Raw genomic sequence first — 25,597 nt, forward strand, 5'->3', positions numbered from 1 at the left:
CGCTCTCTGAAATCGAATTGCCGTTTCTGGGATGATCGGAATCCATGGACTTGTTCATCTTTTATCGAAAAAAAAAGGCAATACATAAATTTAATACGCTAGTAAAAGAAATCTAACTAAAGTAAGATATATTGTAGATGGTTTGTTTCACTGTGAAGCTGTCACCGTCCTGTAGCCGGATAGCCGGATATTTGGTATAATCCCATCGATTTCAGGCAAGTGTGGTTTTTCTTTGAAAACTGACGCAATAATCCAGGGCAAGTGTGAATAGTTGATTCTAAACCGATAAAAAGATGCGTCAACAGCAACGACTAATTTCCATTTAGGTTGGCTCTCCTCTTGGCGTTGCTACCTTTGGTCTTTGTCCAATATGGAAGTAATGGGTATCATGCAGAAACGGTGTCCATTTCGAACGAGCAGATTTCTTCAAATTCCTGAATGACAGATTCGAGAATTCTGGGCTCATTTAGCCATATCGATAATAATGTCAAACCTTCCTCGCGCGTCTTCACATGCTGGAGACCGTTTAAGCCTAGCATCATCTGTTTCGTCGATAGCTCTTTCGAATACATCGCCACTATATCATTTGATCGTTGCACTGCAGCGGACACATATCAGTACCCAGCCTTGGTCTACTAAGATTGCAATACCACTTACCAAAAACAGAGAGTGAACATGTACGGTAAAGCGGCATGACCTCGGGGGCATCGAATAGCTGCTGGGCCCTCTTATAAATAGCTTGCAATTCCACAAGGTATCCTTGCATTTTATCATGTTGCCGTGCCTGTTTGGAATAGTTAAATTTCTGATTTTACCCTTCACGGTACAGTGTATCTGCTCACCAGTTTTCGCAGAGAATCCGACAGTTGTTCCTCATGGCGACGGATGATGATCTTCATTTTCCCATCGTACGCGCGTTTAAGATCAGGAAATTCCATGACTAGCATCGGATGCCAATAAGCATTGTTATCTACATATCTGATCGGTTTGTTACTAAACGCGTAGTTTGGATTCGCCCATTGGCCATGGTGATTTACCGTGATTGAATCACTGCGTTGACAAGCGTGTTGGCTCTGGAAAACCCTTCCCGGTTGATATCGTGCCAGTAAGTTCGAGCCTGCTTGAAATCATCAAGGACCGATTCCAATCGTCGCTGGATCGTGCCAACGGATTGTGCCATGAAGAAAGATATAAAATTGGGCAGCGTCCAAAAACGGAACTTCTGTATATATATATATATATATATATAAAAAAAAAAAATTCTGTGCGCGCATTCAAGATTTTCCAACGCAGAGCTGTCACTGGTCCTTCTCCCAGCTTTCCCCTATCACATCTCGGCATGTCAAAAGGTAATTACATACATTCACTACAATTTCTGTATTTAATGTGTAACTTGGTTTTCTATCAGAATCTTTACAGGTTTGATTAGAGTGGACAAAATTTGCCATCGACCCAAGTCTTTAACGTTTATGCTTTTTCTTTTGTTGACTTTCAGACCCAACTCGAAGGCTTCAGTAAGGGTAAGGTTTGCTAGAACCGAACCTAGAAATTGCAGATGTTCATTACTGCCTTCCACACTCAAAGACTTAGAGACGCATCGTGACGATGACAAGAAGATCGCATCTATTTTGGTTAAACGAGCCGAAGTCTACAAGGCCATGGGACGTATGGAATTAGCTGTGGCAGACGCCAAGACGGCCGTTCAGAAAGATCCCGCCAACGAAGAAACGAAAAAATTTATACAGCAGTTATACAGTGCAACAGAATCAGTGGAGCCTGAGAAGCAATCTTCCAAACCTCTGGAAACATCGCAGGATCCTCGGGTAGATCGGTTCCGGTCGTACCTGGATCAACTATCCACTGCCAAGAATGTGAAAGCGTTTGTCAGTTCTCCGGATTTCATTCAAGTGCTAACGTCGTGTGGCAATCCGGAAGATGCGAGCCAAGTACGGACAGTAGCATTCATGTTACTCACCAAATTATTCAATCCTTCACCGGATATATCGGATTATCCGACGAACTTTATCATCGAGCAATGCGGCCAATGTTTCTCGCATTGCGTGGGATCGGGGAAAACCAACGACAAATTATTAGCCTACCGTACCTTGTCAGCGATTTTCCAGACCAGCATGACGGCCGGAGCAGCGATCTTGAGTCAGCAAGGGGTGGTGGAAGAAATGGTCGACGTTGTCGAGTTTGAAACGCTGGACGTACAAATTGCCGTCGCCGAAGTACTAGCTATCGCTTCGACCGATAAATCTTGTCAGAAAGCGATTGTTCAGTACGCTAGTCAATGGTTGGCTAAATTGGCCGGAAGCAAGACAACGGATGATCGTCTCAGGGCTGTCGCTGGTACCACCTTGACGAAACTCAGAGCTTCCGGCAGCGATGCCACATCAGCTGGTAAAACAGACACCAAAGACTCGGCCACCATACTGCAAGAGGCCATGCAAAGAATGAATTTGAAGGATGCCGATCTTGTGACCGCACTGAAACAGGTTGTCAAGAATCCGCCGGATGATGCTACAATTATTTTGAACGCGGTCGAAGGGTTGGCCTATTCGTCTTTGCAATCCGAGGTGAAAGAAGCCCTGGTCAGCGATAGCCAGTTTATGCAAGCATTAGGTTCCTTGGCTGTCCACGATAACGAGAATAATCCGCTTCTGTTCGGTATCGGCACCATTTTTGCAAATATCACCATGTACCCACCAGTGCTTGACGAACAACAAAAACAAGTTCAGAAACTACGCGACTTAGCCAATGCGAAACAGAGCAAGACCGCAGTACCAAAAGATGATCCTTTGGAAACGAACAAGGCTGTCGAAGTTCGTGTGAAAACAACCATTGACAGCGGTGTTGCCATAGCATTAATAGCCCTCTCCAAGAATACCAGTGCCAATATCCGATGGGTGGCGAGTCAAACGTACCTGAATCTCGTTACCCCACAAGCGTGCCGTGGGAAGTTGTTGCAGCAAGGCATCGTCAAGCCATTGTTATCTTTAGCAGCCGGCAAAAGTGAGAGTCATACAGAGGACAAACATACCATTATTGCAGCCCAAGCATTGGCCAAGTTGGCTATTACATCCGATCCAAGGTTGGCCTTTGGGGCCCAGCAATCGCTGAGTCTGGTGAAACCGTTTCTGCGGTTATGTAAAGACGAAAAGCAACTACGCCAATTCGAAGGTTTGATGGCGTTGACGAATTTGGCTTCTGTGAGCGACGATGTACGAGCAAAGATTGTGGATGAAGATGGCATGTCGATCTTTGAAAACCTGCAGTTATCCAACCATGAAATGATCCAGCGCGCAGCTACAGAGATGGTGTGCAATATGACATTTTGCGAAGCCGTATTTGAAAACTACAGCGACCCGAAATCGCAGAACAAGATCCGGCTTTTGCTCATCTTTTCAGACCACGAAGACATGGCCACACGCCGAGCTGCTTCAGGGGCTTTGGCGATTCTATCCAACAGTAAGAGTGTATGTGAAATGATCTCCAAGGTCGATCGAGGTTACGAACGCGTAGCACGACTGATCGAAAAGGCTGAAAATGTCGAAATTCAACACCGAGGCATCGAAATTATTCGCTGCATGGTTCAGGAACTGGACAAAGACGCCGCCAACGCATTTGTAAAGCAGAACGTCCCTTCGCAATTAGTAGATATTGTTAAGCATTGCAACGTCAACCCTGTACGAAGTGCGGCTATGGATGTATTGAAAATGTTTGTAGCGAAAGGAGTTCAGATCAATATTTAATTGTGAAGTTGACGGAGAAAAAAAAAGTTGTATGATGAAGGAAATAAAAAGTAAAAAAATGATGTATACTACAAATCAAATAAATGCAAGTCTACTGGAATGGGGCGCTGAGAGGATCGATGACAGTACCAAGCTTGGTCATGACTCTTGGCTTGGTCATCTTTTGGAAAGTATCGCGTGTATTCCATTCCTTGCCAACAGGGGCACGCAGAGAACGTTCGTATTGCTCCATATTCTGGAAAGGGAACGGAACCTTGGTAACTTGGTATTTTTCAACCTGAATTCAAAAAGATCAGTTTAGTTCCCATGACGTTGCTACAGCCATGTTTGAAAATAAGACAAGTTACCTTTTTGTTTCGCTTCTCATTGATAATGACATTGGCCAACTTGATATCCTTGCGCTGTTCGGGCTTGATACCCTTGGTTTTCTTGAGCAGTTCCGGTCGGGTGCGTTTTCTCTTCTTGATTCCTTTGCCGGACCAATCGCCCCAGCCTGGTAACGTCATATCTTCCACTTTATCATCGTCTTGTTTGATCGTAGCCCGCTTCTCTTCTTCAAATTCTTCTACCACGTTGTCATTGGCGAAAGCTCTGGCCACGAGCTCGCGCTGGCTAAAGGCGACCTTTGATGAATGCACAATAGCGTTTTCCACGGCCTTGTCATCGTCACTTTCATCATCATCATCCGAGGCATTCTCTGCAACCGACACAGTGACCGCCTTGGCTTCCGATTTCTTGGCTGGGCTCTTAACGGTCAATGCTTTGGAAAGATCGATTTCAACATCCTCGGTATCTTGCAGTGCTTGTGCTTCCTTTTTGTTCTTCTTAATCTTGGAAATATTTTGCTCGGATTTGGTTTCGTTCTTGCCGTTGATGGCTTTGTTGCTTTTGGAAGCCTTCTTTGCAAGACGTGAGGTATCGTTCTGAAGCCAAGGATTACTCTCCGCTTGATCATCATCCAATTCGGCCAACGGGCTCTTATTTTTCAAGTTGACGGGACCGGAAGTACGAGTATTATGTGATGCTGAATGTGATACGCTCTTGACTTGACCAGCCTCGTTAAGACCCACTGACCGTTTCTCCGACTTGGTTGTCTCTTCTGTCTCTGAGTTTTTAGTTTCATTCTAATAAGAACATCATTTCGATCAGATAAAATGTCGGAGAGAAGATATACTGCAGTTAGTGTGTGTATATGTATTTACCTTTTTCGCACCAAAAGCCATACGACCAGGATTGTTCTGGACATGGGAAAAGTTGGATTCCTGGGATTCTGCTGGCTGATCGTCATCGCTGTCAGGGGCAAGCCATTCGTTTTTAAATTCTTCGAGCATGGCCTTATTCGCTTGCTCCTTTCTCTTTTCGGCATCTTGCATAAACTTCATTTGGAATAGACCCTTCTTAGGTTGCGTATCCTCGTCCAATTCACGCTCCATTTGGGACAAGGCATTCGATACGTCGTTATCGCTGTCAAGATCTTGATCTTGATCACTTCCGGCATCGGAATCGTCATCCGATCCCAAGCCTTGCACTTTACGTCGAAGCTCCTCACCCCTTCGTAATTGTTCCATGATAGCTTCGCGTGTACCTTCATCTTGTTGTCCACGGGCCAACGCACGCTTCGCCCACTTGCTGGTATTCTTGTGCTTCAAAGTCATGCGCTCTTCTGCACGATCCATTGCTGCCTTTAACTGATCTTCATGAGACATTTCATGATCCACATTGGATAACTGATTCGCCTGAAGTTCCAATCGTGCTTTTTCCTTGCGTTGCAACTTGCGGTAGCTCTTACTCTTAATCTTCTTCAAACGCTTCGCTTTGATTTCGTGACGGAACATGAGCTCTCGCATCATTTGAAGTTCGGCCCGGCGAGCTTCAACCTCCTCCACCGACAACTTGTTCAATTGCAAAGCTTCGAACGCTTCGACTTCCTTGTCTTTCATGCCGGCGGTTTCGAGAGCTTGGTGAATCTGTTTCTCGAGATCGGTTTGCGGCTCAAACTTGGCCCCCATGACCTTGTTCGACAACTTCTCAGAGGGAGGAGCTTGCAGAGGGAAGAATAAATGTTCAGCTTCACGATTCTGTTTCACAGTAGTGTCCCATCGGCTGACTTCTTTGGTGGCTTCCTTGTACGCGGCTTGACGTTCAAGACGATCCTGGATACGTTTTGGCAGAGGAGCATCGAGTGCGCTCTTGACGACACCTTTGCCTTTTCCTTCCAATTCTTCGAGACTCTTGCGCAACGTACCAAAAGAGGCTTCGTCGGCCATTGAATCCATCAAGTCGCCCAAATCCAGTTTCTTCTTCACCGCCGATGTTCCAGAGGATCGAACGGGTAAATTGAACTCGGACTCTTGATATGCTTCGGTTCTTTCGGCAATCGGACGTTTGCGTTTACCGTCTTCATCATCGCCTCGCTTGCGCTTTTTGGTTTCCAAAGCATCGATAAATCGAACCACTTTTTTGTCCTGTTCGTCTTCATCTTCATCTTCGCTCATACGGTCCTCGTCCTCCTCCTCAGCTTCACTCTCTTCGGCATCTGTTCCAGCCAGATCACCGAAACCATGCCATGTCTCTTCTTCGCTTTCGGCTTGTTGGGGCATCAGTTGCTTGACGACAGCGCCCTGATCTTCGTCGTTATTGTCCAGCATCGTTGATAAATCGACAAATCCTTCGCCATCTTCCAGCTCCTCCTCATCTTCGTCGTCACGATCGCTGTCACTCTCGGATTCGTTCAAATCGATCTCTTGCTCCTCCTCCTCGTCAACATCATCGTCACTTCCAAGCGATCGCTTGGCCGATTTCAAAAGTTTCTTCTTTTCCGAAGGCTATACAAAATGGCAACAGGCGAATTAGTGCTGTTTCAGGGGGACTGTCCAAATGAGAAACATGACATACTTTAGTGGACCCTTTAAACATGAAATGATCAAATCTTTCGTCATCGGATTCGTCAAAAGCTTCGTCGGAATCGATTTCTTCGTCATCTGACCCTTTGATCTCGCCAGCATGGTATTCAAAGTCATCCACTTCGTCTAGATCATGACCCTTTCTCGATAAACTTTCGTTATAATCGGCTTCGTACACATCAACCACTTCGTTCTTCGATTGACGCCCTTTGCCTTTAAATTTCGAGCCGGCTTTCGATCGTGCCGCCTTATTTCCTTTCCGCTGTTGTGCAGGCATGACAAAAGAGTTTTTGATGTCAAGATCAAAAAAGCTCGAGTTGAAATTTTTTTTTTTTTTTTTTTTTCGCCATCGAGCAGAAAATTTGGGACACTCGTGTGACTGCTCCAGAATACTGTTCAGATAAGCAGTTGGGCTCGAGCTCCGGCTTCCCAGCACCAGATGCATACTTTTTTGCTGGTGCTGTTCGTTTTGTAAGAGTTATATTATCATAAAACGACGTTCAGTGAAGATAAATAATATGCAGAGGAATAATAGCCACGCAAAAAAAAAAAAAAAAAAAAAAAAAAATTCAGTACAATTGCATTTTTTCTTCAGTCAAGAGAAGTCGTTTTAAAACTTGATGTCCATTTTATGGCATACCGTATATGTGCGACATTGCGTAATATTGATTTAGTATGTTAATATTTTGTTTTCAAAGATAAGGGACATTCAGAGTTTTTATCCTTGATGCTCTGAGACTTCCTCAATCGGATTGCAAGAATTACCGACCATCGACGGTTCCGGCGGCGTGCTCTCCATGTTGACCTGCAATGCACTGGCACTGCGTAGTCCAGGTTCTTCCGGGCAACTGATAATCGTGTGAGGTTTTAAGAGTGACTTGACAACATCCACATTTACTAACTACCATTCTACCTCTCTATTTCCATTTTGTTTCTATCTTATCTATCTATCTGACGTTTTACATATCTAGCTTGGTCATTGATTTTTTTTTAAAAAAAAATTGTCTGGCTTTAATTGAATTCTGTTACAATGGATTTGGCGCCATGCAGATTGCAGAGATTTCTATATGAGTATTTTCGGATGATTGTTGTCCGGAACTCAAGCAAGTTAGACTTCTGAGTTCCAAGTATGAGGTTAGGCAAGGGATTCAAAAGGCATGGCAGCTTTTTTTTTTTTCTTTTGAGTGCAAACGAGTTTCCGCCGCATAAAACAGGATGGGACTGCTCATGACGAATTAGGCAAAAGTCTCGAAATTTGCCATAACCATGACACTGGTCTCGCATCACGCAATAGGAAAGTCATGACTGAAACTTACAGTCACTACTCCTTCACAGCAAAGATATAATCCTGACGTAGTGCTTTCCAAAGCGAAAGAAACCAATTATAAAAAGGGTAACCCATTTTTTTTCTACTTCTACATTAATAATTCCTGCTCACACATAAATTCATCATGGCTCAAAACGTTAACCAAGTTTCTTCCGATTTTCCCGGTCAAACCCAGAACCAGCCCGGTTTGCAGCATGAAATGAACCCTCACCCCATCAACTATGATATGGTCGGTGACGAAGGCAAATTGGAGCCATACAAGGCTGCTGGCAAATTGAAGGGAAAGAAGGCTATCGTTACTGGTAAGCACTAACATCGTCGCGACGGATACCTAACGCATTCAAATGATTAAACTTTGTTACGCAATTGTAGGTGGTGATTCCGGTATTGGTCGTTCTGTTGCTTTCTTGTTTGCCAAGGAAGGTGTTGATGGTCTCACCATCTTCTACCATCCTCGTGAAGAGAAGGACGCTCTCGACACCAAGAAGGATATCGAAGGCAACAACAAGTGCCAAGTCGAGACTGTCGGTTTGGACATTGGTGACGTCGAGCAAGTGAAGAAGGCTGTTCAGAAACACGTTGACAGATTCGGTACTATTGATATTCTCGTCAACAATGCCGGTGAACAGCACATTGCTGAGCACTTCAAGGATATTCCCGTCGAACAGATGCAGAGAACTTTCCAGACCAACAGTAAGTGACATTGTTTGAAGAGGTCTTATATCAGAATCGTGCTAACGAAAATCTGGTTAGTTCTCGGTATGATGTACACTACCAAGTTCTCTCTTCCTCACATGAAGAAGGGTAGCGCTATTGTCAACACCACCTCCGTTACTGCGTACCGTGGTTCTGCCAAATTGGTTGATTATTCCAGCACCAAGGGCGCCATTGTGGCCTTTACCCGTTCGTTGTCTCAGCAGCTTGCTGGTCAAATCCGTGTCAACGCTGTTGCTCCCGGCCCCATCTGGACTCCCTTGATTCCTGCCTCTTTCACCAAGGAACAAGTAGAACAGTTTGGCAAGTCTACTGCCATGGGACGAGCCGGTCAGCCTGTTGAATGCGCCACTGCCTATGTCTTCCTTGCTGGTCCTGATGCCAGCTACTTCACTGGCCAGGTCCTCCATCCCAACGGTGGTGATATCATCAACGGTTAATCTCATCCAGAAATTACTTTTTACCTGTAAATTTAATTCGTTCTTGAATGCTTCTTCCTGCATTCACAAGTAAATAAATTGTATAAGACACATGAATTCTGCGGCGTACTTTTCATTCAATGAGAATGGCATTACGTGTCGAACAAATCACGGACATTGAGCGGAGATTAAAACTTGAGCATTCATGGCATCAAGTTTACGTTATGGTTTTTCAGAGCTCCGAAATCACAGCACATGGTCTATTGTAGTCAGGTTTTATTGGAACTTTGGGATGCGGAAAAATACCTTTGTAAATGATCGTTACTACTGATATATAATGAGAGGAAGAGTGGGACTTTTTTTTATACAATACTATTACACATTAGGTCTATAAGACGTACAGATATCGGTAACTGTAGATAACACGAGGTCAATTGTAGCTTAAACTTTAGCTAACGGGCGCCGTTTGAGATTGAATTTGAGGTATACTGTGACAATAGCTGACAAGACGAACGCTAAGCCGGTAAATATCTGCTGCGCAAAGTAGGAATGTTTATTGGTAGCCGTTTGGATGGCTCCCGCTAGTGACGGTCCCAATCGTGCCGCTGTTAAAAAGAAAAGATACAGTGATATGCCTGATGGATACCGCTCTAAACCCGTTATTGTTGCCGTAATGGGAGCCACTAGCGATAGGCGATTTCCGTGAATACATGACACCAAAAAAAAAAAAAAAAAAAAAAAAAAAAAAAAACCCGAGCATCTGTTGTTCACACTTACGTAAAGAAAATACGGCGCCGCTCAGCAATCCGTAAGTGAGGATGAACATCATGAGCGCTTCATAGGATGCAGCAAAGGTCCAAATAAATAACGAGCTCATGCCACACAAAGCGAGAAATATGATATCGACATTGACGGCACCAAGATGATCACCCAGATACCCGGATAGAACGCGACCAATCACATTGACAGCTGAAAACATGGCAACGAGCACGGATCCCTGAGATGGTGATAAACCCAATTTTGTTGCATGAGCTACGAAAAAAAGAAGAGATGGCAATAAAATAAGCAGAATTTTGACCATCATCATCAATAACCGTTTTCATGAGAGGTCATTGTAAACAAATTTACCTACATGGAAGATAGAACGCCGGGATAAAATAAGCCATCATACTGAGATTGCCAGCAATACACCAAATGATGAACTTGAAATCCTTGCAAACGCTAAAGTCGACAATATTTCGCATTTGTACGGTGGACTTGGGACATATTTGTGTTTTTGGTTTCTCCCGAAGAAGAACAGTTGCCAGCGAACTGATGACAAAAGTAATAATCCCCAGAATGCGGTAGCACCTAAATAACCACATGCCCACTATAAGGTGCTCGTCCAACAACGACAACACTGCCTTCAAAAGACCATGCATCGTGCACAGTATCCTTACCATGCACCACCAAGAGATTCATTGAGGGCATTCATAATGAAAGGAAGAATCAGGCCACCGACACCTGAGCCACTGACCATCACGCCCATTGCGAATCCACGTCGTTTACGAAACCATTGAGGCGAAATTGACATGGAAACCTATGCAGGGTTATGATGTGGTTCAATGATGAAACAGTATACATTCATGCTACTCACAATATACATTAATGCTGCTCCCATACCATGGATGACGCTTTGAGTGATGTAAAGATGCCAAACCTAATAAGATGCATCAGTTTTGTAATAAAGCCTTCTCCATATTGATAATGATAATTACAGCTTTGGAAAAACTTGCAAGGATCAATCCTGCTGTCATTAAAATGGTGCCCACCAGCATGACCCATCGTGGTCCAACGTACGATGTAATTATCTGACCAATGGGACCCATTAGTCCGCAAAACGTAAACCCGATTGTTCCTACGAAGCTCAGTTGGGTGGAATCGACAGCGCCCTTGAAAACTTGACGATCATAGTAATCCTGCATGACACCTGGGCACGGACATCTATTAGATTACTGTATACACGTAACGTGCCATTTCCCTCTCCACCGATTGATATTTCGATCGTTTATCACTCGATCCAGCCCCTCTAACCCCTTGTTGGGTATGAACGAGCATGAACACCCCAATTGCCAGACACGCTTTTCCATTTTTGACCGCTGCATGTGCCCACTTTTTCCACGATCTATTTTTTTTTATGCAATATAGTTCAACCTACCCCTAATCAAACGATCCCAATTTCAAAATGTCAGAATCTGCATTGTAAAATTCGAAACCGTTCACTTACCAACTGGACAAGGTGGACATGCTAATTGCTTGAGCGAGGAAACCGCCCAATAGGATAAACCATCGGTAGGGATCTTCCGGCTCATCATGAGCGCTGTCGTCATCGTCGCTTACGCTTTCATTATTGGAGGCCGTTTCCTTGTCTAGCTTTTGTGACAGATAGCCAGAATCCGATAAACGAGCCAGCATCATACGAGGCACTATAAAATAATCAACCGCATAAACATGGCTGTGATAAATTGCGAGTGATTGATCCGAGAATTACGTTTGGAATTACTATATAGGGTGCTGTCACTAGTAATGCCACTCTCATTATACAGAGTGGCGTCGTCCTCTGTTGATGCATCGTTTACGGGAATGGGTGAATGTTGTTCTGGAGGTGGGTAATGCATGCCAAACATTTGAGCGATAAAAATGAAGTGAAGAATGAAAATAAATATTTTTAATCTTGAATTTTTTTTTCTGCTAGTTTTGTGTTTTCTGTGTGCACGAGTTTCATGGAGAACCATGAATGGTTTATATAGCAATCTTTTTTTTTCTGCAAACAACGAGCGAGCGTGACCGGGGGACGGGGCAGAGTTGGGAAAAAAGGGGAACGGGCTTTCACCGCGTTTCCGTTATAAGGTTATAAGGGAGCTGTTCCTTTTGTTTCCCATACGGAACCACCCAACGGCAATCCTGCTACTTGTCATTCTCAGTGCACACGCTCATTACTGTTCGTGGGAATTTGGACTTAAATAAAAGCTTATATGTCATTACAATTATGCGGAAAATGCATACTACTTTTATTCTATTTCTAGCAGCATGCAAAAGCCCACGTAATCACTTTGCAAGCTTCGTTTTGATTTCGGAGAAATTCCTTTCCCGATTGGGCTATTATTTGCTGCTTCTTTTCTGTTTATGTTCATTACCAAGTAGTGCTTACAAGGATAAATGGTTCTAATACAAAAGTAACCGAGAAACACGAGATGCTGTTGGAAGCAGCTCCAATATGGCTGGATGGAGGTGTTTCATACAACCATGGAGATCTTCAGGGTCATACAGCTCCCGTCGATCCCATGTCAGGAATCATCTCTATTTGGCATATCCTTCTTTTTTTTTTTGTCGAAAACCTGTATTGATTCTTGCTTTCAAAACACAGATTGATTTTGAACTAAAAATTCTTCTTAAAATGTCATGGTCTTAACGATAATGAGGATCCTGATTTCCGTTCACCTGGATTTCGTGTGCGGACATTGAAACGAATGCATTCGAAAAGAAAAAAAAAAAAAAAAAAAAAAAAAAAAAAAAAACTAAAAAGGGCAAAAGACAATCAACAAGAAAACGTCCAGAAAAGGGGCGCTGAACTGTCATAACACAGATTTAACTATCTCTCCTAAGTCAACTTGGCCGATCAATTGCCATGTAAGGATATCATTGATTTTACTTTCAGCGCTAAAGTCGGTGATAAACTATTGGACGCCTTTGCCATTGATCTCCAGTTGTGCTGTTCTGGATTCTGGTCGCCTTGCCAAAATTATGCTTCCTCTATCTTTTTGGATATGCTAAGAAACTCTAATAGCCCATGATAAGAAATGTTTCGACGTCGGATCCCGTTGCAAAAAAGTAAGAGTGACATGAATTTGAGACGCCATGATGATATCATCCATCAATGTCACGCAGTTGGTTGTTCGATAAACCAATACTGCCCGATCATTATGGAATTGGCCCAAAATCCAATGGTTTCGAAATAGGCACAATGTTACCCATGATATCATCATACCTCATATCCACGAAAATCTTCTGATAAACTTATTAATTCAAGGCAAATAACTGTGAAAGCCATGACGAAACAGTCGTTAAAATGCTAACATTGAGTCATCGGCACATCGAAAGGACAAGTGATGGTTCAGTCGTCCAACAAATTTACAGCACAAGGCATGATGAATAAAACACGATCGGGTTGGATCCAGGGGCTCAAACTAGCGGCCATTGTTTCCTCTGCGTTTATCATCATGGTGGCCAGGCACACTGAAAATGGGCCACTGATTCCACGCAGTAATATGTCTGTGCTTGTCATCATACAGTAGCATTACCGATCACCGTTTCAAACGAATCAAAACTGATGCATAAAAAAGATAAGAGGCAGGAGAAGCTCGTTCTCAAATAAGCGGTGAACCAGAGAATGTTAATGTTGACAGCAATTCAGATTAGCGATTGGTAATATATGGTTAATCCGATCTCGCCCATTGCTTGAACAAGCCGGTTTCCTTCACCATGGCAAAATCCTGGGGTAGACTACCCTGCGACGAAATACCTTCTTGTTCACCTACAGATTAAGGCGTGGCATACGTGGTGCTCACATGGTTTGGTATGTATTGGAAGAATACGATAATGAATAACTGTATATAAACTTTTGAGTGTATGTCTTATGGCATTGGCCTGACGACGCCGGTGGATTGAAGCGAATTGCTTACGTCCAGGGTTGTCTTACTCTGGACTTTCTTGCATAGCCTTTCTTGGTATGAATTAACCAATCAAATTGCTCATCTCTAAGGTTAACCAACTCTGGACTCTTCCCTTGGTTACCGCTTTTAACCTGCATGCAGTATCTGACTGCTGATGGATGCTCTCGAGTTTTTATCAAAAGCACAAGGTTTTTCTAGAGGTTTCATTGCAGTGAATTGAACCAATGAAAGCTCATCAAAAAACATCGCAGGAAAATAGTCACGGTTAAACTAAGCCTTTTGCACCAAATATGGGTATGAAAAGAACCCATTTTCGCATGAGAGGATTTCCCAGGGCTTTTGTGAGAGAGGTCCCTTGGACGTGTCATTCTCGAGCATCATCTTTAATGTGCAAAAACGGAAATAAAAGATAAGAACTACTAAATGCCAGTTGCTACGTATTGACATTTTCGGTTACTTCATTCCCTTCACTTCGTAACATCCTGTTACAGTTTGCTCTAGTGAATTAAAGCTTTCATTGGGTGGCAACCTTGAAATGAATGATGTTGGCAAACAATAAAATTGCCGAATATGATTTTGAACGATATTATGAAGCAAAACTAGAATATATGACTGGTGATCAAAGCATTCATTTAAGGTTGAACTAGAAGTACCAAAACGCGGGATTCCCTTGAATAAAAAGCATTCCATCACACCGCGTTTTTTCAACTGAATAAACTGATTGTAGTCCACATTGGACAAACAGGCTTCCGATTGAAGCCAAAAGGACAATGCTGCTAATTCCTGAACCATTCCTTCTTCACTTGTTGATTTGAACATTAAACCTCAAAAGACCACGGAAAAAAACACCAGTTTTTTTTATATGCACTCGCATCAAAATTCTATTCACAGAGAACAGGCTAACAGATGCTCTACTTTGCTTGAAAACCACAAGCCAAACCCCCAAGAGGGTATAGGCGATAAAAGCCCAAAAAAAGGTTTTACAGATTTTTGATTGTTTATCTTTTTTAGTTTGCCTTTCTGCGGAAAGAAGAACCTTCGGTCAAGCGAGCACGACCACCAGTGGGCTGGCACAAGACGGTACCGCAAGAGGAGCACAAGACAACGGTCTGTGCGTGGCTGAAGACAGTGCTGATGTTCAAGCAACCTATACAACAACCACACGAATCCACATCAATATCAACTTGCTTCCTTTTGAATCGTCCACATGACAGCATTTTAAAACTTACCAGGGCACTTCACATCCATGAAGTAAGAGTTGGGAGACTGGACGAGTCTCTTGAGCTTGTGGGAGCGCTTCTCGTGTTCAACAGAAGGGTTAAGAAGATCGACGGCCAACTAAAAACAAATTCAAAGTTTAGTTTCTGAAAGAACTCCCTTGCCCATAAAATTGAATGAAGCGAGTTGGAGAGAAAACGGATGAAAAGAGAGAGAGCGTCGAAAGCGAGTTGCAAAGTTCAATCGCAAGTAACCGTTGTCTTGTTGTTTTTTTGTCAAGAACCGTAGTAAGTCTTGAATAGCTGCGTACTGCGTTCGTTACTGAATGGGAACATTGCCGAATTCCATCAAGTGGGTGGGTGGAGATCGGTGGGATGGAGGACCAAAGGTTTATCCATCCAAAATATCCATCCATCCATCCATCGTGCATCTTTCTTTCTCTTCATTCATATCGTCCTGTTTTCATCCGTTTTCTCTCTTTGGCTTTGCATAACCGATGGATTGAACTGTACTTACAGTCATGTTGTGTGTCGAAGGCTCGGTGAAAAGGGAGGAACTCACATCCTGCCACCGGTTCCAATTTCTTTTGTATTCGAGTCCAGCAAATGATTGGTTATTCACACTCCATTTCAATTTCCGCCAAGTTAACCATATGACTGTCCTGTCCGCCTAATGCACGAATGATATTCGCACAAATCTTGGGAATATTGCTGCGGTTCGATGTATTCCTTCCTATTGCTGCGGCTACATTGAGAAAACACAGAAAACCATTGGATGAGCCAACATAGTTGGCGCTAAAAGTTTTCATGCCATCTGATCGAATGTTGTAGAAACTGCTCGATGATGTTGGGAAAATTCTCGACTCTTCACCAAGTCCGCTAATTCTTACGCGTAGTCGACACACCGTCCTGATATCCAATACTAAATTATGAGCAGATGATGAGGAACTGAACCTTGGGTCATTATCTCCTATCGGTAGATATGTGATCTCTAGAATAAAGAAATGAAATCAAACAATGTACAAATGGAGAAACACCCCAATGGGTCGAGTACAACGCAACAATCTGTGATCTATTACTGTATACTGTTTATTCTTTAAACATTGTATGTTTCAAATGATACTGTTTTTGTCATGTGTTTTTCTAAAACGCCCATTCAAATTGCCTTGCCAACGCTTTACGGCGTCCACTTAATTTGCCCGCAGCATTCAATGCTTGCACACGAGCACGAACGGCGGTCCAGACATGGTGTGTATCCTTGTTGGTGTCTTTGTACGTCTTGACCATCCATCGCAAGTTAGAAACGTTTTCTTCCCGAAGCTTCTTCAGCGCCAAAATACGTTGTTTACGACGCCACATGCCTCGGCCCAAAACCACCGCGTCAAACAATCGCCAGCGACCGATCAAGTCCTTGAAATCCTCATATCGTTCATCAATGGATACAACATGGTACCAAACAAACACGCCCAACGTTGCAAGCGCTACAAAGAATCCAAAGAAGGTGCCTCCAAACAAAGCATACCATGCCCATAAAAACGCGATCATGTAGATCAGCGGTACCAGGGCCAGACCAAAGAAGATTTTGTTCTGAGCCCGCACTTCTTCATAGATCTCAAACTTTCCTGCAAAGTAGCCAGCCACGTATAAAGGCAAGTGTGCGACCAATCCCGGGAGAAACAAGGGTAAATCAATCAGCGAAGCAACAGTTCGTCGAAGCAGTTCAATCGTGGTGCTTGCTGCCGTAATGTTCTTTTCATTGTACTTGGCAATATGGGAATCCTTCAAGCCCAACAGATCCAGTTCCAGTTTGTAGATCTTTAGGCTATGTTGCAACGACTCCACTTCCGGTGTCTTTTTACCGAGGTCGATCATGGCATTGATAAGACTATCCGATAACACGCTTTTTTAGTCACGGCTGTCATTCATGATCATGGATCCCGGAAACGTCCCAACGACACAGTTTACCTTTGCGTCACATCCACATAATCCTTCATAATACCATGTTCACCGGGGAACAATAACCATCGAGCCATTTCGGCCGCATCACGAACGTCCCAATTGGGCGCATTCACCGTCAAGGCACGGATAGATGTTTCGATATCCTTCGTCAGCTGCTTGGCTGCCTTTTTGGGGTCCTCAGCATAAGTGGCCATATACGAGTCGACGGTAATTGGCTTGCCATATCTGTAACCACGATGGCCCTTAGTCAAACCCTCCCAGTTGCCTCCCCAACCAGTTGGGGGTTATTGTTTCCACCTACCTCACAATGACTGTACTACGATATTTTGACTTTTCGGGATACACAATGCCTACCGGCAGCACGGTCGCTTTTTGTGGGATTTTACCTTCGGCATTGGGACGAGGATCCTCAGTGACAAGTTTAGCATATTCGAGAGCAGCCTACTCGCCTAGATGAGTGAATGTTGTTCGTTGTTTTTCCCTGTTTTCAACGTGAGAGCTAATGGCGGGAAGCTTACAAAACTAGTACCGTCCTTGAAGGTGCCTAAACAAGGCAAGGTATGACTTGTACCCTCTGGGAATACTGCGATGGCTTCGTTGAGACGCAAGACTTCATAAGTGGCGGCATATAATAGGGTGTTATTTTTCGTGGTGCGATCGACAGGGACGACTCCACAATTCTCCAAGAATCGTTTGGCTTGGGGATGCTTGAACATGGTATCTTTGGCCCAATAGTGGAGTGGGCGATTCTCGGGAAATGTGACGGATAACACAGCCGGATCGATAATCATATTATGATGAGTCGCAGCTCTTTATGAAAACAGTCGTAAGAAACGAGGGATGAAGTGTGCACAATAGAGAAAGGTCAACCTACACAATAAGAGGGCCTTCGCTTGGCACATTATGAATGTTCTCCGTTTTAATCTCGCTAAAGAAGGACCAAAGGGCACTTCGAGATATTTGAACAACAATATCGTGTCCGACACCAAACGGCATGACCAAAAATAAAAGCAAGAGATACTCAAAAGAAAGAGTACAAAAAAGTGCCTCGTTACAAGCCAGAAACACACTTTTTTGGGGACGGAACAAAAAATAAACTCCCGCCCGTTGCTAATTTCACATGCGGTGCTTATTGTTGCCCATTTTGTATTCAGAACAAAAAAACGCGCATCGACCGATTTCTGTTGAAAACTTTTTTGTTTTTTTACCTTTGATAACATCCGTTGTTACTATGCTTTTGTGCAGCTAGTATACATTAAATGCGTTACTGCCCATAGCTTGCTCTGATGACCTTGGTCACATGAATCTTCCTGTGCCAGATGATTCATCTACTTGACAACATTGATAATTCAGGAAATTTCCATTTATAACGTTTATGAGACCAATTCATAGTTCATCATTGCTTCTACGATGGTACAAATCTTTGGGTGAAAAATCTCTTTTTCTGAAGGCATGTTTGATTTAAGCGGTAGGATTCCCTGTTAGGATTATGGAACCTCTCTAACCGTTAGCCAGGGCACAGGTTCGTAGACAAATGGGAATAAGAAACGCCTACGAGGGAAAAGGTCGAGGTGGAGAAACAATCGTGTATGAACCTTTACCTATCAGACCTGGTATTTAGCGGCAGTACTCAAGAGCGTGCTTCTATCAAATGCGGAAGATGATCGCAACGAATATGCATGACTTGAAACTGATATGATTGCATAATCTGGCGTTGCCCAGAACCAGTGGACGAACATGGAAGGTTTGTGACACTTACGCTTGGCAGTCAGCTCTTGTTTTGCTATACGCGTATTGCGGTTAGGTACGCCTCAAATGTAAGCTTTTGTAGTAAAGAAAAACGTAGCCATTGTCGTTGTTGGAAGCACTTGTTGGGCGGATGGTTTTATCATCAGAGTGGAATCATTATCCCGCACAGCCAGGGTCGGAAACACGTTGACTTGGCAAAATTCACCTCAGCCAAGAAAGCCGCGAATTCGTAGTCCGCCACTGCGTCATGACTGGGCAGTGCTTCTTGAAGGAAGGGGATCGTTTCCATCGTCCTTTCTTTCCTTACTCGAATTCCACTCTCAGAATGGACTCTCATCTTATCAAGACAGGTAAAAACGCTGGAGTGGCAATATCTATGTTCTCTTATATTCATTTGGGTATCATCTCCAGTCAACAAGCTACAGGACGCTTTCTCGACCGTCGGTGTCCATAATCCCGTAGACTTGCCACAAATTACCGTCATCGGTTCGCAATCCAGTGGCAAGAGTTCCGTACTAGAAAACATTGTAGGACGCGACTTTTTACCTCGTGGTACTGGTATCGTTACTCGTCGTCCCTTGGTAAGTCCATTTCACACGAGAAATGATAAAGAAAAAAAAAAAGAAAGACCGTATACCCCGACATGCCTTTTACTCACTTGCTGGTGATAAGATTCTTCAACTCATTAATAGACCCGCTACCGCCAAACCGAATGGCACTACCGATGATGCACCGAAAACCAATGACCACGAAGACCCTGATGAATGGGGTGAATTCCTTCATCTGCCCGGTCAAAAATTCCATAATTTTGATAAAATTAGAGAAGAAATTGTAAAGGATACAGAACTCAAGACGGGCAAGAACTTGGGTAATTCATCTCAATATGACCAAGAATACGCGTATTGGTACAATGGAATTAACTGTCCAAAACAAATGGTTAGGCATTTCTCCACAACCGATCAACTTGAGAATCTTTTCTCCCAACGTGTTAACTTTGACCATGGTGGATCTTCCCGGTTTGACAAAGGTAATTTTTGATGGGAATGACATGATGATGGGATGCATCCCATGACTTTTGTATTCACCTCATGTTCCAGGTCCCTGTGGGAGATCAACCAAAAGATATCGAGAAACAAATCAAGGAGATGATTCTGAAATATATCACGAAACCCAATGCGATTATTCTCGCCGTGACAGCAGCTAATACCGACTTGGCTAATTCCGATGGCTTGAAGCTCGCACGTGAGGTGGACCCTGAAGGATTGAGAACGATTGGTGTCTTGACAAAGATCGATTTGATGGATCAAGGCACCGATGTTATCGATATTCTCGCGGGTAGGGTGATTCCCTTGCGATTAGGTAAGCAAAAAGAAAAACGTAACGCCAAATCCTATGGATATTTGCTTAGATCTCTAACTTTAATCTAGGCTATGTTCCTGTCGTCAATCGCGGTCAGCGCGATATTGAAAGCAAAAAGTCCATCACAAAGGCCCTTGAAGCTGAACGTGAATATTTCGAAAACCATCCTTCTTATCGAAGCAAGGCTCAGTATTGCGGTACACCCTTCTTGGCCCGAAAGTTGAACATGGTAACAATTCGCGTTATCGCACAAGCATTACGAAATCCTTGCTCACTTTTGATTTTTTTTTTCCTGTAGATTTTGATGCATCATATTCGAAACACGTTGCCGGAGATCAAAGCGAAAATCCAAACGGCACTTAGCAAATATCAACAGGAACTTTTACAGCTGGGCGATGTATTGGGCGATGGCTCCAGTAATCAAGCCAATCTTGTCTTGAACATCATCACCGAGTTTTGCACGGAATTCCGCACGATCATTGATGGTAATTCCAATGACCTGTCAAGCTTTGAACTGTCTGGTGGTGCTCGTATTAGTTTCGTTTTCCATGAGTTATATGCCAATGGTGTGAAAAGTGTCGACCCCTTGGATCAGATCAAAGATGTCGATATTCGTACCATCCTTTACAATTCTTCGGTAAGTGCCGCGTAGCAAAAAAAGAAACATGATTCGATTCCTGTTCTAATCTTCAATGGAACTGCCAGGGTTCATCACCTGCATTGTTCGTAGCCACCACCGCGTTCGAAGTCATTATCAAAAAGCAGATTAAGCGCTTGGAAGAACCTAGTGTGAAATGTATCAACATGGTCTACGACGAACTTGTCCGAATTCTGGGACAGCTACTCAACAAACAGGTAATACCCATAAAATCATGGAATGATGATTGGAAAGTCAGTTTATCAATTTGAAATACAGTTCTTCAAGCGATTCCCCAACCTGAAAGATAAATTCTACTCGGTGGTACTGGCCTTTTTCAAAAAAGCACTCACACCTACCACGAAGCTCGTTTCCGATCTGGTTTCGTACGTATCATTTTACTCTAAAGTAACCTGGCGCACATAACTGACCTGCCATGCTTAGGATGGAGGCGTGCTACATTAACACTGCTCACCCTGACTTTTTGAATGGTCATCAAGCCATTGCCCTTGTGAACGAACAAATTCAAGGACCAAAGCAAATCCAGCAAGCCGGCGATGAGCGTCATGCCAAACCGGTGAAATCCTCACAACAGATCAGTGCTCTTCAAACAAGCAATTCCAGCACATCAAGCGAGAAAGAAAACGATGGATCCTTCTTTGGAAGCTTCTTCTCTGGTCCCAAGAAACCCAAGAAAATCGGTGGTTTGATGGATGCTGTATGTGCCGTCCCATTTGCATTCGATGTGTGTAGCAAGTCAAGTCATATGTACTAATGGGTTGGTTTTATTCTTCCTCGTAGCCTCCACCTACTCTCAAGGCAACGGGGGCTCTTTCAGAACGCGAGTACATGGAAACTGAAGTGATCAGTAAGTCTATTAGGATTAGAATGGTTTGCAAAGGTAACAGCTGAAATGCTCATCGTACTCTATAGAACTGCTGATCCAATCGTACTACAACATTGTGAAACGCACCATGATTGATATGGTGCCAAAAGCAATTATGCTCAATCTTGTCAGCCATGCAAAGGAGGAACTTCAACGCGAACTTTTGTCAGAGTTGTATAAAGCTGATGTGTTGGATGAACTTTTGCAGGAATCCGAATTTACGCAACAAAGACGAAAAGAGTGCAAGAAGATGATTGAAGTAAGTAGATCAATCATGGTGTCAAGTTCTTACTTTATGGAATGCTGAGACTCTCCTTTTTTGTTTAGGCGTTGCAAAAGGCAGACGAAATTGTTGGATCCGTGTAGATTTCGCCAATGAAATAGCAGCTAAAGAAATGCATCTCATTTTTACCCCATATATGATGCTTATTCGTCGGAAGTGATTCTTCTGCTGCATGAAGCTAAACTATATGATGATTTTTAAAAATAAGGAGTTTGAGTTGATGCATAAGTCTGGTATAACTTTTAGGATCTGTTGTGGCCGCTTTATTTTGAGCTGTGCAGAATTCGGCGGAGTTGTCATCCAACAGGGGAAGAAGGATGGGCAGCATGGACCAAAAAAAAAAAATTCAACCTTTTTTCTTGCTGATCCTCTGCTCATGGTGTGTCGACAGTTACTGTCAAGGTTGTCTACCTGGCCTTGTCTACAATCTAAATCATGGCAAACATACTACATGTTATCTTCTATTTCTCTGCGTCAGAGTAAGTTATAGCAAGGGCATGGCTATTTCAATCTTGTTACTGACGAGGAACAACAGATCGCTCCTTTCTGACATCGTTGCCTGTGTCGTTGCAAAAAACCATGGCATTTTGTGGCCAAGACAATGCAACCAAGAAAACTGTAATATCCTGTCAAGGAAGACTCCACTTTGCAACTGATTAACTTGGCCCTTTTTTCACAGAACAACTCTACTTTTGCGTTAAAAACACCGAAAGGCACTCGCGATTACAATGACAGGGAAATGGCCGTCCGTGAAAAGATGTTCTCGACAATAGCGTCCATCTTCAAACGCCATGGAGCCGTTACTATCGATACCCCTGTGTTTGAATTGACCGAGATCTTGGCCGGCAAATACGGCGAAGACAGCAAACTCATTTACGATTTGGCCTACCAAGGCGGTGAGCAATGTTCCTTACGCTATGACTTGACCGTGCCTTTTGCTCGTTTTTTGGCAATGAACGGAAAAGAATACCAGAATATCAAACGGTACCATATTGCCAAGGTTTATCGTCGTGATCAGCCTTCCATGAGCAAAGGTCGCCTGCGCGAATTTTATCAATGCGATTTCGATATTGCCGGTACCTATGATCCCATGATTCCCGATGCCGAGGTTCTAAGGATATTGTGCGAAACACTGGATGCATTGGACATCAAGAAATACACGATCAAGCTGAATCATCGTAAAATCTTGGATGGTATCTTTGAGCTGTGTGGTGTGCCTGCCGATTCGATTCGCAGTATCTCATCTGCCGTGGATAAATTGGACAAATTACCGTGGTCCGACGTAAAGAAGGAAATGACGGATGAAAAAGGGTTGGCAGCTGAAGTGGCCGACAAGATTGGAGAATATGTTCAACTCAAGGGCAACCATCTACTGCTGGATCGCTTGTATGATGATATGAAGTTGGTCAACAACGGAAAAGCGTCGGAAGGTTTGCAAGATATGAAACTGCTGCTGGATTATCTGGATGTATTTGGTATCCGTGATAAAATATCGTTCGATCTGTCTCTTGCACGTGGCTTGGATTATTATACGGGCATCATCTATGAGGCCATCACGGAGGAGGCCACGGACGGTGTTGGTTCGATTGCAGCCGGTGGTCGTTATGACAATCTGGTTGGTATGTTTTCAGGAACAAACAAGAAAGGCAAGCCGTCACTGCAGATCCCTTGTGTCGGCGTTTCCATTGGCGTTGAAAGAGTATTCTCCATCCTCATGGCGCGACAACAGGCGACAAAGAGTAAGGCCACCGAAGTGTATGTGATGTCGGTAGGCGGTTCGTTGCTGAAAGATCGCATGCGTATTGCCCGAGAACTCTGGGATGCGGGAATCAATGCATCCTTCATGTTCAAAAACAAAGCAAAGCTGGACAAGCAGTTCACTGCGTGCGAAAAGGATCAGATTCCTTTGGCAGTGATCATTGGTGAAGATGAGCTGAATCAGAACGTTGTAAAAATCAAGGATATGCGACAAAAAGATGAAGCACAAGGCGGCGGTATCACCGTAGAACGCAATAGCATGATACGGGAGCTCAAAGCCCGATTGTAAATAGACTCAACTGTACAGTGCATATACCGTAGATCTTTCTTCTTCTCCTTCATCATAATTTCATTAAAAGAAAAAAAGCCATTCATTCCTCTCTTCTTGTGGAACTTCCATTCAACTACTATTCAAATACTTTATGACAATGCCTTTACAATTATTTTATCTTACACTTTTTCTTTTTTTTTTTAAAAAAAAGTTACGATGTTACATTGATAGAGCGGTCACGTTGCTTCAGGACCTGGGCAACACTATTGCGAAGCTCGATACGTAGTACACTTAAGAGATGTCGCAAGGCTTCTGATACGTTAAAACTGGGATGAACATGGCGGAACAAAAGACGAACAAGGTTTTCGACCTTGTCTGCTGTGCAATAACTGACAGGATACTTGGCAAAAAAACTGGCAAAAGCGGCAATGAACAAATCTTGGTCAGAGGTATTGAGAAGGACACCCGCCAGTGACTTTGGTGTGATGACCCAGTCAAGCGAGTTCAGTTGCGCTAGCAGATCCTGTGAGGGTGTAGATGCAAAGGCGACATCGAGCAATAGAGACAGCACCGCATCCCACAAACACCGTCGAGCACTTGGATCGAATTCAAATATGGGTGCTATGATCATGTAGTGATGGCGATCGGTATATGCGTATCGTAATAAACTGCGTAGTGATATCGGGGCCAGGATCGGTGCGGGTATAAATGCGTGATTGTCGATCAACTCTTTTCTTTCATGACAGGTAGATGCCAAGAACGAGCTGAGATCACCGTTGATTTCTTTATTTTGAATATGCGAGTAATGTTGCATCCCTGCATACATGAGCATGGCATATCCAGAAAATGGAACTTGCTGGGCAACATCGACGAACAACGAACCGCCTTTGGGTAACATATTCGCAGAGGTGGCCGCTTTACCATAAATCATTAACATGGCTTGTAAAAGGCATCGGGGGATCAGCGCGCCCATATTGAGCAACTGCTGAATGAACGGACCGTCACATCGTTGCGACATGGATAAAATACAATAGTAGAGAACGAAACGTTTGCCGAACCGGTTCATAGCCCAACAGGCGATGGCTCGGCGTGACTTGGCCACCATACGGAATCGTCGACAGGTTAGTGAGAATTGCTGGATAGTAGAGAGATTGTCGAGGTTTTCAAAGATACATGATAGAATTTCTTCGGGGACTCTTGAGAAAGGATCGACATGATGATCAAACTGCTTTTTTTCGGCACGCACGTTCATCCGTGGAAATCTGAAAACAGTTGGTATTCTTCTCAATTTCGGAGTAATACGCACCATTATGGGAATATAAAATCAACTGAGAAAACGAAGAAAATAAGTAACAGAAAAGATAGAATACAGAAAGAATTAAAAAAAAAAGGAGAAAGAAGGAGTAGTAATTGGAACAGACCACAACCGCACTTCTTATTCCTGGGATTCTGCGTACATTTTTTATCATGCTGTAGGCAGCAGAATATGCGGCGAGCAAGGAATTAGCGACAGCTTCCTTGAAATCTTTATGCAAGGCACGTGCTACGATGATTGGTTGAAAAAATAAGCGACCAGCACTCTAGATAATCATTTTGTGTTCCTCATGATCCCCATTCATTGGCGACCCACCACATCCATTCTTTCTGT

The 25,597-nt window shown here is 43.5% G+C and overlaps 10 protein-coding genes across 10 annotated transcripts; 4 read left to right on the plus strand and 6 right to left on the minus strand.

Moving 5' to 3' along the window:
- Positions 1 to 55: 55 nt before the first annotated feature.
- BYT42DRAFT_569914 (uncharacterized protein) lies at positions 56 to 1,216 on the minus strand. The gene is made up of 5 exons (XM_051568335.1): positions 1,038 to 1,216; positions 843 to 978; positions 658 to 784; positions 353 to 598; positions 56 to 277 (listed from the first exon to the last, which is right to left on the minus strand). The coding sequence occupies exons 1-4, from the start codon at positions 1,178 to 1,180 to the stop codon at positions 387 to 389; spliced, it is 618 nt and encodes a 205-aa protein (XP_051424104.1). The 5' UTR covers positions 1,181 to 1,216; the 3' UTR covers positions 56 to 277; positions 353 to 386.
- A 30-nt stretch (positions 1,217 to 1,246) lies between these two features.
- Positions 1,247 to 3,817, plus strand: BYT42DRAFT_569918 (armadillo-type protein). The gene is made up of 4 exons (XM_051568336.1): positions 1,247 to 1,349; positions 1,409 to 1,419; positions 1,496 to 1,520; positions 1,585 to 3,817. Exons 1-4 carry the CDS (start codon positions 1,340 to 1,342, stop codon positions 3,753 to 3,755), a joined length of 2,217 nt encoding a protein of 738 aa, XP_051424105.1. The 5' UTR covers positions 1,247 to 1,339; the 3' UTR covers positions 3,756 to 3,817.
- A 29-nt stretch (positions 3,818 to 3,846) lies between these two features.
- BYT42DRAFT_546062 (Utp14 protein-domain-containing protein) lies at positions 3,847 to 6,935 on the minus strand (the record flags this gene model as incomplete). Its single annotated transcript, XM_051565855.1, has 4 exons — positions 3,847 to 4,032; positions 4,103 to 4,879; positions 4,958 to 6,580; positions 6,651 to 6,935. 4 exons carry the CDS (start codon positions 6,933 to 6,935, stop codon positions 3,847 to 3,849), a joined length of 2,871 nt encoding a protein of 956 aa, XP_051424106.1.
- Positions 6,936 to 8,091: 1,156 nt separating this feature from the next.
- Positions 8,092 to 9,230, plus strand: BYT42DRAFT_569921 (short-chain dehydrogenase family protein). The gene is made up of 3 exons (XM_051568337.1): positions 8,092 to 8,287; positions 8,358 to 8,678; positions 8,739 to 9,230. Exons 1-3 carry the CDS (start codon positions 8,110 to 8,112, stop codon positions 9,137 to 9,139), a joined length of 900 nt encoding a protein of 299 aa, XP_051424107.1. The 5' UTR covers positions 8,092 to 8,109; the 3' UTR covers positions 9,140 to 9,230.
- Positions 9,231 to 9,559: 329 nt separating this feature from the next.
- On the minus strand, positions 9,560 to 11,469 carry BYT42DRAFT_636536 (major facilitator superfamily domain-containing protein; the record flags this gene model as incomplete). The annotated part of the gene is made up of 7 exons (XM_051572500.1): positions 9,560 to 9,801; positions 9,896 to 10,150; positions 10,251 to 10,468; positions 10,558 to 10,697; positions 10,755 to 10,817; positions 10,876 to 11,087; positions 11,385 to 11,469. The coding sequence occupies 7 exons, from the start codon at positions 11,467 to 11,469 to the stop codon at positions 9,560 to 9,562; spliced, it is 1,215 nt and encodes a 404-aa protein (XP_051424108.1).
- A 3,368-nt stretch (positions 11,470 to 14,837) lies between these two features.
- On the minus strand, positions 14,838 to 15,570 carry BYT42DRAFT_614035 (40S ribosomal protein S27; the record flags this gene model as incomplete). Its single annotated transcript, XM_051571804.1, has 3 exons — positions 14,838 to 14,977; positions 15,060 to 15,168; positions 15,565 to 15,570. 3 exons carry the CDS (start codon positions 15,568 to 15,570, stop codon positions 14,838 to 14,840), a joined length of 255 nt encoding a protein of 84 aa, XP_051424109.1.
- A 526-nt stretch (positions 15,571 to 16,096) lies between these two features.
- On the minus strand, positions 16,097 to 18,076 carry BYT42DRAFT_569929 (uncharacterized protein). The gene is made up of 5 exons (XM_051568338.1): positions 17,881 to 18,076; positions 17,525 to 17,816; positions 17,308 to 17,447; positions 17,013 to 17,231; positions 16,097 to 16,932 (listed from the first exon to the last, which is right to left on the minus strand). Exons 1-5 carry the CDS (start codon positions 18,000 to 18,002, stop codon positions 16,191 to 16,193), a joined length of 1,515 nt encoding a protein of 504 aa, XP_051424110.1. The 5' UTR covers positions 18,003 to 18,076; the 3' UTR covers positions 16,097 to 16,190.
- Positions 18,077 to 19,080: 1,004 nt separating this feature from the next.
- On the plus strand, positions 19,081 to 22,003 carry BYT42DRAFT_546066 (Dynamin central region-domain-containing protein; the record flags this gene model as incomplete). Its single annotated transcript, XM_051565856.1, has 13 exons — positions 19,081 to 19,105; positions 19,167 to 19,336; positions 19,428 to 19,623; positions 19,697 to 19,782; positions 19,853 to 20,114; positions 20,183 to 20,343; positions 20,413 to 20,751; positions 20,820 to 20,969; positions 21,031 to 21,137; positions 21,196 to 21,469; positions 21,553 to 21,619; positions 21,685 to 21,896; positions 21,965 to 22,003. 13 exons carry the CDS (start codon positions 19,081 to 19,083, stop codon positions 22,001 to 22,003), a joined length of 2,088 nt encoding a protein of 695 aa, XP_051424111.1.
- A 276-nt stretch (positions 22,004 to 22,279) lies between these two features.
- BYT42DRAFT_569936 (histidyl-tRNA synthetase) lies at positions 22,280 to 24,054 on the plus strand. The gene has a single exon (XM_051568339.1). It carries the CDS (start codon positions 22,660 to 22,662, stop codon positions 23,965 to 23,967), a length of 1,308 nt encoding a protein of 435 aa, XP_051424112.1. The 5' UTR covers positions 22,280 to 22,659; the 3' UTR covers positions 23,968 to 24,054.
- Positions 24,055 to 25,457, minus strand: BYT42DRAFT_569938 (uncharacterized protein). Its single transcript, XM_051568340.1, has one exon. The coding sequence runs from the start codon at positions 25,256 to 25,258 to the stop codon at positions 24,161 to 24,163; it is 1,098 nt and encodes a 365-aa protein (XP_051424113.1). The 5' UTR covers positions 25,259 to 25,457; the 3' UTR covers positions 24,055 to 24,160.
- Between the last annotated feature and the right edge of the window lie 140 nt (positions 25,458 to 25,597).

This window comes from Radiomyces spectabilis (assembly GCF_025331425.1).
Source record: "Radiomyces spectabilis strain NRRL 2753 chromosome Unknown BYT42scaffold_6, whole genome shotgun sequence".
Classification (NCBI taxonomy): domain Eukaryota; kingdom Fungi; phylum Mucoromycota; class Mucoromycetes; order Mucorales; family Radiomycetaceae; genus Radiomyces; species Radiomyces spectabilis.